The sequence below is a fragment of the Protomyctophum parallelum genome, assembly GCF_964188405.1.
Source record: "Protomyctophum parallelum genome assembly, chromosome: 10".
NCBI classification, from domain to species: Eukaryota; Metazoa; Chordata; class Actinopteri; order Myctophiformes; family Myctophidae; genus Protomyctophum; species Protomyctophum parallelum.
In genome coordinates, this window is record NC_139704.1 from 13,155,013 (window position 1) to 13,169,725 (window position 14,713).

Here is a 14,713-nt window from a genome sequence, read left to right on the forward strand (position 1 = left end):
AGTCTAGGAAGAACAACAGTCGACCAGGAAGTAAAGCCGGCAGCAGAGGAAGCAGCCGCAGGGGAAGTGACGCCTCCGACTTCGACATCTCAGACATCCAGTCGGTGTGCTCGGACGCTGGATCCGAGACCGTCGGAGACTGTAGCCGAGCGACGCCGCGCTCCACGCCAACCCGCCAGCAGGGAGGCAAACCCTCCAAGATCCCAACGCCCCAGAGAAGAAGCACGCCCACTAGCAAGCTAGCCAAAGGACCCAAACGATAATCAGTGATCTTGGAAAAAACAACAACCACAAGGTCACTCCTCAAGACAAAAAGTAGACTGGAGATACTGATGAACTTAAAAGACTGCAAACATGTTGAGTGTTATTTAAATTGTCCATGAAGATGTAAAATATTCTGTTGAGAGAAAATATGGTTTAATATTATGTGAGAATGGGATGTCATTCGCCTTGTGTATTTGTCTTAATGTATTTTATTTGTGAATAATGTCAAGTTTGGTATTATTTTATTTTATTGAAGCGAAACCTGAAGAGGTTTGAAAAATACGAAGGAAAGAGCAGAACTTGGGAGAAAAACACTGTACGGTAAAACATTTGAACACTAATGAATGACAGTGTGCATAGGGTTGCACTCTAAAAAGAAGCCTGATTTCTGCGTCGTCATAATGACGGAGCATGAATCGGGCATCACTGAATGTACTGTAATCATGTCTGTAATGCTAATGTGTGGGGTAGGTGGTGCATCGTGGTTCCCTGAGAAGCACTGCATTTAACTGTATTTAAAATTATATGATATACACCCGACGTGCATTTAAAGGGCAATACATACTAGTAAAGTCTAGTAAACGCTGCAAAAATAACAAACACTACTGAAGGCACGCAGAAATCCCTTTATTGTTTAGCTTTGCAGTCCTCGGCAAATGCAGCCCCCCCCCCCCCCCCCCCCCCTTCTTTTGATCGGTTCACGGCATCATGCGCATATTGACCTTGAAGATGTGACACTCCAGCCCTAAGTAGACATTCTTTAGTGCATCCATGTCAGTGTATGATTAATGTTGGTAGAGCTGAAATGATTACTGTAACATATTTGTAATAAACCTGCTTGCGGAAAGCTACCAAGTCATACTGATAAAATGTAGTCCACTGATTTGTCTGTTCATTTGCACTCTCTTTCTCTCCCTCTGTCCCTCTCTCTCTCTCTCACTCTGTCTCTTTCTCTCTTGTCCACTGATTTGTCTGTTCATGTGTACTCTTTCTGTCCCTCTCTCTCACACAGTGTGTGTGTGTGTGTGTGTGTGTGTGTGTGTGTGTGTGTGTGTGTGTGTGTGTGTGTGTGTGTGTGTGTGTGTGTGTGTGTGTGTGTGTGTGCGTGCGCACACACACATGTTTTCATGTCAAGGACCACCAAATTATGTATGGCCTGCAGGGAAGATGTTCCCTGAAAATATTGTCTGCAAGGGACTCCCATTCCCATACAAGACAAGTGTTGTTTATATAATGTTTCAAATATATTATATATTAAAAAATATATATGTAAATGGCAGATCTACAAACTATACCGATCTTGATTCTATAATAACTCAATTGCTCATTCCTGCTCTCTGTATCTGTCTTTCTCTCTAGGGTGTGAGTGCGTGTCTGTGTGTTCGTTCCTGTTATTTCCCATACTGCATGTGTGCATGCATGGCGTAGGAGGAGGGAATCGAGGCAGGATTGAGTAATCTATGGATTACGGCTGGTGAATAGAGTGAGACTGAAAGCAGCAGTCATCATCGGGTAATGTGAGGTCACTGGCTATAATCCCCTGTGAAAGTCCTGCGGTGTAATCTAGGGCAGTAGTGAATTTAAACAATGACGTGAATGTGCATACTCAAGGGGGAAAAGACCGGCACATCATCGGCATATCAATTATACATTTATTAGAAATTATAAATATATTGGACTAATTCACTTAAATTGAATTTACCTTATAGTCCTTATTCTCCAATCCAGTCAGTTGTTCTTCATTCAAAGGCTGCTCAGCTCTGAGTGGAATGTTTGCAGGTCATGTGGGGCCTAGCTGTGACATACCACATCTTTCTCTTAAAACAGTGCATAACTTCCCTGGGAAACCCATCACTGAAGCACTACTATATGTCTGCTCTTTGGAGGAATCACAATGTTGTTACAGTAGTATGTGCAAAGGAAACTTTGTAACGTGCTACTGTAATTAAAATAAAAGGTACAATATGTAGAGAAAATATGTATAAATTGCAAATCTGTAAACTAGCATGGCCTGCTTGTTTTGTAGGGTGTGTAAAAGATGTTTTTAAAACTACAACTTATGCCTTATTTTATATTTTGTTGTACAATGGTATCGCACAAACAAATAATTGCAGGCTTAAAATGTGTATTCTTAGCTTGTAGACTGGCTATTTTGAACCTTTTTATTTTATTCACATTTAAATGACACCCAAGAAGCCACGCCTGGTTGAAAGTAGATAAACTACCTTGCGAAAGCATCCAGGACTTTGCTTCTATTTTCCCCCCTTCTCACAATAAAAGACATATGCATGTCAAAATGAATGGCCTGCTATTCTCCCCGCCCTGTTACTTTCTACACATGAAATTTCTTGTTGCTGGACTTTTGTACCTTATAGTGAAACGGTTTGACTGGATATGAACTAACCTGTGGGAGAGGCCAGATCCCCTGGGGGCCAAAGGTGGAGTGGAGATCCAGGGTCAGGTTCCCCCAGGGACCCAAGACGTCTGGCTTGAATGGACCTCCTGTTCAGCTCAAAGACTGGCCCCGGGATGACACTTTAGAATTGGATATACTGTATCACCACTGCAGCGACTGTAAAACATCCATCTGCAGTCTCCTTTAGGAGTAATAATATGTGAGTATTTCTCAGGTTCTTTGAACAGCGTACGAATGAAGACTTTCGTGATGACAGCAGAAAAGGATGATGAGATATTTGGCTTTGCTCTGATGTCGAGTGTGTAATCAAATGTCCAATGACTATTTGATCTGTGTTGATTGTGTTTAATATATATATATATATATATATATATATGTATATATATATATAGTATGATCCCTTTAATTTATTGAAGCATATTGTCGATTGCATACTTTTTGATTTATGTACACGTATATGGTACATTTTAGTGATTACATTTTTTTTAAAGCTAAATATTTATCACAACGGTCGCCTTAGTTGTCAAAGTTTCCTGGTGAATGTATGACGGGGTGTCATTTCTTCCAGGAATGTACTTGATTGAATATGGGATTTGTTTTATAAGATGTTTCTCATCACGACAGGGTTTTTAGATTGCCTTCCCATTCCTTTTCCCAAAATGTTATTATTTTAATTCAACTAATGTGTACATCATGAATGGATGAATGGATTTAAACGATGGATGAATGGATTTAAAATGTGATTTATTCAAATTATTGTTGCAGGCCCTTATAACTCCTGACTATCAGAATTTGAAAATGCCGGCCATTAAACAAATGCTGGTGTTCTGTGTACTTCTTTCTATCTGGGATGTGACCCAGTGCCAAAAATTACCAAGTAAGTCTTCTTCACACCTTTTAACTTTAATTAAAAACACTGTTATTTTCCTTATTGCATGAAAGACAGACCATTAAACATGGCTACAGTATACCTTGTGGCTAACCAGATGTAGTAGGTATATAAAAATGAAATTACCTGCATTTACCAGGTTGATGCCACATATGGTGAATCAATGTTGTACCATAGTATGCCCAGCAGATGTCAGCATTGACTCATGATACATGTTCAGCTGTTAGTGTCATCATTTGACCACCCCCTTCAGGACCTCAAAGAGAAGACCTTGATGTCATCATCACCTGATCTCATGCAAATCTAATGTGTTCTCAAACTATTAACTGTATAATCACACAGTTCATTCATGGGACCTCATACATATTTTAAATGTCACTGACTCCTTTGCTGCTGATGATATATGATTTAGAAATCATTCGTCCCCCTTTATACTAATCTAATTTATAACATTTTCACACGTCAAAGAAATGTGAAACTAAGCTCAGTGTTTTTTGGTGTGAGGTTTTGATCTCCTGGAGCAGTTCCGTGTATCTCAGTCGAGAGGTGTCAAGAGAGTGGACGGATCGGAACCCGAGGCCGTGGCTTACCGTGTCAACCCTTCTATCCACCTACGTAAGACCATGAGGTACTGTGACTGCATGAGCCCACTTCTATCCACCTACGTAAGACCATGAGGTACTGTGACTGCATGAGCCCACTTCTATCCACCTACGTAAGACCATGAGGTACTGTGACTGCATGAGCCCACTTCTATCCACCTACGTAAGACCATGAGGTACTGTGACTGCATGAGCCCACTTCTATCCACCTACGTAAGACCATGAGGTACTGTGACTGCATGAGCCCACTTCTATCCACCTACGTAAGACCATGAGGTACTGTGACTGCATGAGCCCACTTCTATCCACCTACGTAAGACCATGAGGTACTGTGACTGCATGAGCCCACTCACATGGACAATACAATCATCTTCATTCTCATTTATTGACAAATCAATGTAGTGCAGTGGTCTTCAACAGGGGCCCCCAAGGGGCCTCAGAGATGTTGCAGGGGGGCTGCCAAATCTTTGTGCGATAGGTATCTGTAAAAAAATATGGACAAAGCATTTGCCGGGTCTGATAGATGCGTAAGATGAAGCCAGTCAGTCCTTGAATTGTAAATCGCCATCTTTCTAGATCCGTTTGGGCCCAGCTGGCCATTGGCTGGCCCAGACAACAAGGCAGGACTTCCCCCCTTCTTCTTCGTTGGTTTTTATTTTGACTCGAACGAGGGTGGCTCCCGATCATAGACTGTAACGGTAGCCACGCCCCTCAGAACATATGCAACATTATGGTAATTTCTTTTATAAATGGGACCATAATTTTCCAAAAAGAATATTATGACATGAGAAATGAGACTTTAAACTAGTGACTGGAAGCAGAAAGTATTCATGACCATGTTTATTAAGGTAATACAGTCTAGGTGAAGTTGGGCCCAAATACATGGACCTCTATGGGGCTATGGGGTTTTTTGGGGCCCAATGACAGCACAGGCCATTATATGAACTTTCAGGATGTCCCGATTTCCTTAGTGGCTTCACAAAATATCTGTCTGACTGCCCCCTGGTATTATACCTATTCTGGGAGGAACATTAGCCGAAAATAGCAGATCGTAGATCGGCTATTTTCGGCAAAGAGGTTTGGTGTGCAGGGGTGGACCAGTGGTGGAAAGTACATTTCCTTAAGTACTGTACAATTTTGAGGTATTTCTACTTTACTAGAGTATTTCCAATTCTACTTCTACTCCATTACATCTGAGGCAAATATTGTACATTTACTCCACTACAATTATTTGAAAACTTTATGTTAGTAGTTACTTTGTAGATTTTTATTATTATTACATACATTAACCACATCAGCCCAGTATAATACAGTTCACAATGCGTCTTTTCAAAAGATGTTTATATACACTTGAAACCCCCCCCCCCCCCACACACACACACACACACACACACACACACACACACACACACACACACACACAGCCTCGCCTCCATGTAATTATAGGCATTACTTTTTTAATGAATACATTTTTGTAAATCCGTAAAAGTACAGCACATACAATGTTGTGGGCTTGTAGATATATGCTACTCGGTTGTACAAGGACGTTTAAAGAGCTTAAGTGGCTAACCTAAGCTAATCTTTCCCCTTTACTTTGCCAATGAGGTTTTGGCCAATATCCACAATGCCTCCCATCCGCAATGTTTATTTCCAAGTAAGGTTTTTGACGTGGGCCGTTTACACTGAATCTGAGCCTTCTTCAGTCGACTTTCAGACCATAGAGAGGACCACAGGTTTGTTTCAGTCGCCATAATTAATGGAGTGCACACTCCATCCTTGAATTACCTATTTACAACAGTTTGGCAAAATGTAGCCTACAAGTAATTAAATGTTGTATACACGTTTTTTTTACTTTTTTTTTTACTTAATTTAACACAGTGGGTAAGAAGATGGCACTTTCCATTTGCCCTGCATCATGTGCATTGAGTCTTCATTGGCATAAGACGATTCATTATGTTTACATCTTCATGGCGTGCTGATGTCTCTTTTGCTGCCCGGGAGGCACGGAGCATCATTAATCAGTCTTTTGTTTTGTCTTTTCCATTTGTGTGGATGCCAGCGAAGATGTCCTCAGTGAACCTTGTCTGCATGATAAACGAGTGATGCTTGTGTATGTAGTGGGAAATAATGCATTACTGTAAATCAAGTGCAAGTTAAATAAACACAAAATGGTGTTGAATGTCTTAGCTCCCAGGCAATAAAAGAAAGCAAATTAAGAGCAGCCTTATTACAAAGAAAGATGTGGTACCAGCCTCGCTGCCTTGTGGGACATTTAAAGCCTTAATACTGAGAAACTATGCCTGTGTTCATTCCCTAATAAGCAATTCAATTTCATGACAAAACCCTAGCCTGGTAGACCATCCCAGTCACATAATTCACATTTCATTTGATTTGTCAGCAGTTAACAGAACTCTTCGGTTCATTGTCTTGTTGATGCAAGAGCCATATATTTACTGTTGTTCACTGCTTGCCTTTGAAGTAAGTGTTATCTCAAAAGCACAGACCATCATTTTGGACCCTCAACATCTTTTACATGTTGAGTTCCAGATGCTTCCATCAGAGCGGAGGTTTGGTTTTCCCAAAGGTGTCACAATAGTGATTGTCATTTGTTCCATCTGCTATTGTTTTTTTTAAACAAACCATAACCCCAGATGTCATTGCATGTTCTTTTCTTCTTTATTATATTTGTTCCTTTGCCCATGAGTTATTGGCTTGCGTAGTAGATAATATGGATCCTGCATTGTATTGTATTATATTTCAATTTACAATGTAGGCATTTAGCAGATGCTCTTAATCCAGAGCGATTTACAATAAGAAAGAACAACACAAGTTTGCATGCAAAATGCAAACTAGGATCATCTAGGATCATAATTAAATTAAGAACCTCTATCATCCGTCTAAAAAATATTTATCCGTAAACACTATAAACACTAGAATGCTATATATGCTATTATGATTAGGCTACTTTACTGTGTTGGACTATAAAACAAATTGCCCTCTGGGAACATTTACTTACAGTAATCTAACTTAAATCCTTTATGAATGTCTCTCCACAGTGACGTGTACCCAGACGGCCTGCCCTCCGACTACTCCGTAATCGCCACGTTCAAAGTGACCAAGGACACGGCCAAGAGGTCGTGGAACCTGTGGCAGGTGAGCGACCCCGAGGGCCGCGATCAGGTGGGCCTGCGTTTCCAGGGCGACACACGGTCGCTGGACTTCTTCTATACGGGCCCCAGCGGCACCCAGATGCTGAGGACCTTCCACGGCGTGGAGACGCTGTTCGACGGCCAGTGGCACAAGCTGGCGCTGAGCGTGCGCGGCGGCCAGGTGAGGCTGCTGGTGGACTGCAGCGAGGTCAGCGTGGAGACCATCGATGACCCCCGACCGGTCATCCGCCAGGGGTACACCTCTATCGTTAAGAGGGCCGTGGGCCGTGGCTCAGTGACTGTAAGTCCATGCAGTATGACATCCATGATTTCTTCTCCAAATGTGTATTCATTCATTTGTGTTTATAATCTAAGAGTTTCATTTTACGAGTAAAAGTATCAATACTGCAAAATATTCTGTTACAAGTGAAAGTCCGGAATTCAAAATGTAAAAGTGCAAAGGTATTGGCATCAAAATGTACTTAATGTATCAAAAGTAGAAAGTACTCATTATGCAGAATGCCCCATTTCAAGTTTTCAAATGTTTAAAAATCATTTGAAAATAGCAGAGCTTATACAAGCTTACAATGCATTGCATTATGAGCTTGTAGATCTGCTATTTTGTATACAGAGCTGAAGTGGTTCATGGATGTTTTATAATAATAATAAAAATCTACAAAGTAACTAGTAACTAAAGTTTTAAAATAAATGTAGTTGAGTAAAGTACAATATTTGGATCTGAGATTAAGTAAAAGTATTGGACATTGGAAATACTCAAGTAAAGTAACAATACACACAAAATGTTATTGTAATTGTATTGTAATTGAACAGTAATTAAGTAAATGTACTTGGTTACTTTACACCAGTGGTTCTCAAAGTGGGGTCCTTGAGGGAGTTCCAGGCAGGGGTCCTCAGCTAAATGATAGTTTAAAGTTTAGACGGACCCTTATGGTTCTGTAACTCTGAGAGTGTACCCTTATGGACCCTTATGGTTCTGTAACTCTGAGAGTGTACCCTTATGGACCCTTATGGTTCTGTAACTCTGAGAGTGTACAAATGGACCCTTATGGTTCTGTAACTCTGAGAGTGTACAAATGGACCCTTATGGTTCTGTAACTCTGAGAGTGTACCCTTATGGACCCTTATGGTTCTGTAACTCTGAGAGTGTACAAATGGGGGTCCGTAGACTAATGCATGTCAAACTGGGGATCCTTGAAATTAAACGGGTTGAGGATCACTAGAGCTGTAAAAAGAATCTCTTCAAATGGGGGTCCGCGGGCTAATTCGTGTCAAGTTGGGGGTCCTTGACATGAAAAAGTTTGGGAACCACTGCTTTACACCACTATGTTGTCATGTACAGTATTGAAACCTGTGTTCTCAGCTTGACCTGCAGCAGATGGAGGTGTCCTGTGACCCTGAGCAGGCGTACTCAGAGGGCTGTTGTGAACTCTCCAATGTGGTGAGTCATCAAACCACTGCAAAATATGCATTTATCTGACTTTAGCTATCATTCACCGGGACTAACAAGCCCCAAAGCCAGGGCATAGCAGTGGCAGCCATTTTGTTGTGCCACAGTTTGAAAACCTATTCATTTTTCCCATAGAGATTTCCCAAAAATATTTATATACCGTAAATTATTTTAAGCCTGGAAACAAGCCATCCAGGTTCACCTCTTGGTGAACCATAAAACATTTTGAACGGAGTTTAATAAATATAGGCTATATAATATAATAACATAATTATTCAAATCCTTTTTTTCCACTTTCAGAAATCAGGAAAAATAAATGCTATCTGCACCATAAAATGGCCACCACTGCTATGCCCTGGCCTATATACTTAATCATACGATGAATAGTGAAAATAGTCGATCAATGTATGGCGATTGATTGTTTGATGGCTTGATTGCAGTGTGGAGGCTATGCAGAGATCGGCCTGACCGCAGGAGGACCGTCTTGCAAGTGTATGCATGGACAGCCCGGGATTCAGGGGCGTTCGGGGTCAAAGGTGAATACGGCCCCTCGTTGCAATAAATGCTGGCTAATCATCCTCATGGGTCTAGCCGTGGTCCTCCAGTCACTGTAACGTGTTTTTGTCTCCGCGGTTTAGGGTCACAGAGGGCTTCCAGGAAACACAGGAGAACCAGGAAGACATGGAAACTGGGTATGAACGCGTAAACACTCTGTCAGATCAGATTTTACAGCTGAATTGTATTTAATGAGGGAAAACGCTGAGCTGCTATAGTACACAGTACTGTATGTGTGCTTTTCTTTGGGGGGGGGGGGGTCGCTTTACCGCAGCGGGTAAAGAGGCGGCATGGTAATAAGAAGGTCACCGATTCGACCCTCGGCCGACTGTGTGCCGAAGTGTCTCCGAGAAAGACACTTAACCCTAACAGCTCCCCGCCGAGCGCTCGTCAAAAAGCCATCTGAGCGAGCCATTTTCTGCGGGTGAATGCAGAAAAGTAATTTCCCCTCTCCCTGAGACGACACAATACACCCCTCTTTGTCAGCTTGTGTGTTGAGCGGCTTTAAAGTACATGGAGAGTCGTGTAGCCCCCGTGCTCCCAGTTGACTGACTTGAGCGAGGAAGGGTTAAACTGAGTTGCGAGTCAATGAAATTGTAAAAGTCTCGCTCGTGAGACAGCGGGGAAGTTGTGGAAAATGGCAGAGGGAACATAACCCAGAGACGGCGGGATGGAAACGGATCTGGACGGCACTACTCCGCTCAGCGATAGTAAACACAGAGGCTCTGCTCATATTTTGAAAACTGATGTAACATATGCAACAGATTTGGGGGAGAGCCAAGAGAAACATGGACCAAAATGAGTGCAATAATAAATTAGTTTTTTTGACTTCTGAAAGGTTCATTTACATCTTTGAGCGCAGGACCTAGTTTAGAACATCGGATTTAGATAAAAAATGGCACAGGATCACAGGATTTCTTATGGTTTCAATTTTCCATTTGAATACACAGAGCCAATTGTAATGAATCCCACACACACACACACACACGCACGCACGCACACACGCACGCACGCACGCACGCACGCACGCACGCACGCACGCACGCACGCACGCACGCACGCACGCACACACACACACACACACACACACACACACACACACACACACACACAGCAAAATAGAACTAAAAATGTCTAGTAAAGAATGACAGTGTTGTACTGTACTCGACATAATGTGAAGTTTGTTCGTTATTAAACTAATTAATATTGTTATATTTTTGCATTAAGGTAGTCAATGCTCGTTAATGCAGTGTGAAGAGGATCGTGACCGTTATAATGACCAATTCAATTATAAAACGTGATATTCTGCAAATTGTATAGATATCTGTCTGCAAACATAACCACATTTCTATGCCTTAGCCAAAAGGCACAGTTATTTCCAGTGGAGAGCTTTAACTAACTTATTTATTTGATGTTCAGTTCTCAAACCTACAGTATGTCAGCACATAACTTAATATATTTTAAAAGTTATCCAGAGAGCATGTTCTCTGCAGGATGGTCTTTTAAGTGATGGCTTGGCATTTAACGTTGCCCTTGCGTTTAACAGGGAAATCCCCTAAGTTGCCCATGCATGCAGGCGCTCACGCACGCACGCACGCAGGCGCTCACGCACGCACGCACACACACACACACACACACACACACACACACACACACACACACACACACACACACACACACACACACACACACACACACACACACACACACACACACACACACACGCACACACACACAGAGTATTATTCCAGAACCGTGCATGCCACATAGCCTGCACATGTGTTGAATTGTAGCCCATGCTCATGTGGGAGTAAACATCTGTCTTCTGTAACTCAGTAGATTTCTGACCGCCTGCCAGCATGTGAATCACGGCGTCTGAACATGTTTATCTCCACCCTGCTGGCATCTAGAAGGAGGGCATTTCCTGGCCCTGATATATGAACTGGCTTCGTCCTGGTTCGCGGGTGGCCCTTTTTCCCTCGTCTGACCCCCGTGCTGCCTTAAAGAAACGTCGTAAAGTTCATGGCCATGCTTCTCGCCGTGTTTGCTGGCCATCTCTGCGGTTAACCGCGTACATGTTGACTTTCTTCAAAGGAATCTTAGGTTAGATGGTTGAATGAACTCACAGTGTAGAAACATTCTTGTTTAAAATCCCTGCCTATTTTGGGCATGTCGTTGTCGGCGGAAAATGTCATAAATTATCAATCATTGACAAACATAGCTGATACAGCGAATCTACAAGCCCCCAACACATTCCGCAATGCAATGTGTTACAAGCTTGTAGAACCGCTATTTGTGCTGTGCAACACCATCAATGAAGTATAATAATACTGTTCACTGACCAACATGCAAACGCATCCCCTTGTATTAATGAGGAGGTTAGTATCCATGCTTTGGCTCAGGGGTAGAGTGGCTGGATGGTAACCGCAAGGTTGCCAGTTCGAACCCGGGCTCCCCCAGAGTTAGTGTCGAAGTGTCCTTGAGCAAGACTCTGACCCCCTAATTGCTCCTTATGTGCTGGTTGGTGCCTTGCATGGTTTCCACCACCATCGTTGTATGAATGTGTGTGTGAATGGGTGAATGTAATGCACAATCTATGTAAAGCGCCTTGGATAAAGGCTCTATATAAATGCACCATTATATATATTACCAGCTCAGTGGCCTTGTGGTTAGACTAGTGTCGGGGTTCAATCCCCGGCCGGGTCACAACAAAGACTGTACAAATGGGACCCAATTCCTCCCTGCTTGGCACTCAGCATCAAGGCTTGGATTGATCAACTACAAATGATTCCTGAGCACGGCACGCCTGCAGCTCACCCCTCCAAGAGATGGGTCAAATGCGGAGAACAAATCTCGCATGCAGCAATATATGTGACAAATCATAGGACCTTTAATTACATTCACACACAAATTCATACACTGATGACGGGGGAAACCATGCAAGGCACCAACCTGCACATAAGGAGCAATTAGGGGTTCAACATCTTGCTCAAGGAGCACTTCGACACTAACTCTATGGGAGACCGGGATCGAACTGGGAACCTCAGTCAGCCATCTGGCTGCTTTTCCATCTACTCTACCCCTGAGCCACTGCCGCCCATATGGATAGGCATAGCTTCCAGCTGGTTCAGCTCATAGTAAGGTTATGCTTTACGCATGGGTTTGGTGTGGTTTCATGAATGCCTTTTTGTTAAGTTGAGCAGCTAAATACGGTTTCTGCATGTTCCTCGACATGTCCTCCCGGGGATATTCCTAACTGTCAGAGGAAATAAGCGGCTGGCGACATCATGTGTATGTCGAAGGTGTCATGTGATGGTGCGCACACACTCCCCATGTCCAGCCAGCAGGGGTCAGCAGTGGCAGGCACCACAGAATTGTCACAATGGGCTCTATGCACACAGAATAACTCTTCCTACTTCCAGGCCCCTTCCCTACTTCCTTCACAGGTGTTACCGATGATAATAATTAAGCTCTGTTCCATTTAGTGTACAGTCAGTGGTTCTCAAACTTTCATTTCAAGGACCCCCATAACTCTGAGAGTGTTCCATTTGTACACTCTCAGACATGGTAGTGTGAATGCTGTGTGCCATTCCCGGGAGCAGATCACCCAACCATTCCCGGGACCGCATCTGGACCAATTGAAGTGTACTCGGATACAGATCGATGCAATGTGAAAGCATTGAATATAATTGAATGAAGTGTACTCTGGAAGAATCAAGGCCAATGTGAATCATGGCCAGCAGGGACCAGGCAACCGTATTCTGGAAAAGTTTGAATCAAATGGACTCAGTGTGAATCCCCTAAGAGTTACAGACCTGTACAGGGCCATTTGGATCACACTCAAGGACACTTTGAGACCCACTGGTGTAGCAGAGTGTTTCCAGTGAACCAACAAGCACAATAGCAGCACCCTGCTCTGTTTGACCACAATAGAACAGAGCCTTCATTAGTATCATCTGTAACACCTGTGAAGGAAGTAGGGAAATAGCCCAAGTTAATTCCAAAATGGCGTGTACGTATACATATAGCCCATTGGCGTAATCATACATTTGGGATAGAAATTTAAAATTATTTAAAAATAAATAAATAAATACTCAACTTGAGCTCAACTTTCCTCATTAACACTGTTATAACCAAACCTGTACCTGTACCTAAACCTAAGTTGCTGTTATCTGTTCTAAGTTTTCTTTTGAAACTTAACTTACACACAATATGTAACTGTCTTGCAGGGCATCATGGGAAAGACGGGGGACTATGGCATCATTGGCGAGACGGGCCCTCAGGTAACAACAGCTGCTCGACCTGCTCTTTCTTTGTTCCAGTTCAGTGTGTCTGGGTTTGCTCTTTCAACATGTATTCATTCAATATCACATGACCTCCTCAGGGGGAAAAGGGAATCAAAGGTGAACAGGGGATGAGAGGACTCTATGGCCAAGAGGTAATGCTTCAAAACACAGACGATCACTATTTTATCTTTTTTGTGGTATAACTTTGGCAAAACTGCATGTTAATGAACTGCTGTTTCAACAGGGCGACAGAGGACCCAAAGGGCTGAAGGGGTTAAAAGGGGCTGGAGGCTTCAAGGTAAATATTGACCTTGTGTTAAGGTTACATGTATTTTCAAATCAAAGGCTTTCGTTTGCCCTGTCTATTGTAATTAGTTCAAGGTTTCCTAATTGTATACCGGTACGTCTCGTGTGCAGGTATACATAAGAGCAACATTATGTTGTTTCAGACATTGCAGCAGCATTAATAGGCATGTAAAGCAGGCAATTAGTGAGCCTTCTTGCTTTTAATTGGATTTCTGTGCCGCTCGTTGGATAGCTTGCATGACTTTGAAGTTGACTAAGAGGATTTAATATGGACATTATGACTGTAATTAAAGGGAGTCCGCGGGCCCTCCGGAGAGCTGGGAGTGACCGGAGGACAAGGAAAAGTTGTGAGTTAATCTTTCAAATACTCTAGTAAACTCAATAATAAATGCAATAATAATACAATAATACAAGTCTGGTGTCACTAACTTCGACTGTCTGTCCTCCTTGAAGGGTGATGCAGGCGAAAGAGGATACGAGGGGATTCCTGGGTACCAGGGAGTTAAGGTATTTACTTAATTAGTAATGGAAATTGCACTTTTGCTCTCATGAAATTATTAACGTACATTAATTTAATAATAACAATGGCTTCGTTTACAGGGTGAAATCGGGCAAACTAGCCCAGTTGGGCCTGCTGGCCGACAAGGAAAGCAGGTTGGTTTGGGGTCACAAATGTAACCACTAATTCCATATTTTCTGTCGTAGAGATACTTAAACTTGTGATCAGACACTCCTAAAGCACCATCCACTACCTTCAATAGCTCCTCATATAATCACA

General features: G+C 42.6%; 2 protein-coding genes across 8 annotated transcripts in view; both read left to right on the forward strand.

The window, feature by feature from the left end:
- LOC310865470 (dystonin-like) overlaps positions 1-1,134 on the forward strand; it is a gene marked incomplete at its 5' end in the record, with an annotated part of 151,386 nt that extends 150,252 nt beyond the window's left edge. For all 7 annotated transcript variants that reach the window (XM_083774597.1, XM_083774598.1, XM_083774599.1 and 4 more), the window contains one exon: positions 1-1,134. In XM_083774597.1, the coding sequence (XP_083630723.1) occupies positions 1-263 (263 nt within the window). In that variant the 3' untranslated portion in view covers positions 264-1,134.
- LOC310865675 (uncharacterized protein) overlaps positions 666-14,713 on the forward strand; it is a gene marked incomplete at its 5' end in the record, with an annotated part of 27,956 nt that continues 13,908 nt past the window's right edge. Inside the window, 13 exons of the mRNA XM_083774884.1 lie at positions 666-696; positions 1,624-1,626; positions 4,074-4,197; positions 7,228-7,621; positions 8,702-8,779; positions 9,229-9,324; positions 9,427-9,480; positions 13,573-13,626; positions 13,728-13,781; positions 13,874-13,927; positions 14,229-14,282; positions 14,389-14,442; positions 14,536-14,589. Coding sequence (XP_083631010.1) covers positions 666-696; positions 1,624-1,626; positions 4,074-4,197; positions 7,228-7,621; positions 8,702-8,779; positions 9,229-9,324; positions 9,427-9,480; positions 13,573-13,626; positions 13,728-13,781; positions 13,874-13,927; positions 14,229-14,282; positions 14,389-14,442; positions 14,536-14,589 — 1,104 coding nt within the window. The remainder of the gene's footprint in view (positions 697-1,623; positions 1,627-4,073; positions 4,198-7,227; positions 7,622-8,701; positions 8,780-9,228; positions 9,325-9,426; positions 9,481-13,572; positions 13,627-13,727; positions 13,782-13,873; positions 13,928-14,228; positions 14,283-14,388; positions 14,443-14,535; positions 14,590-14,713) is intronic.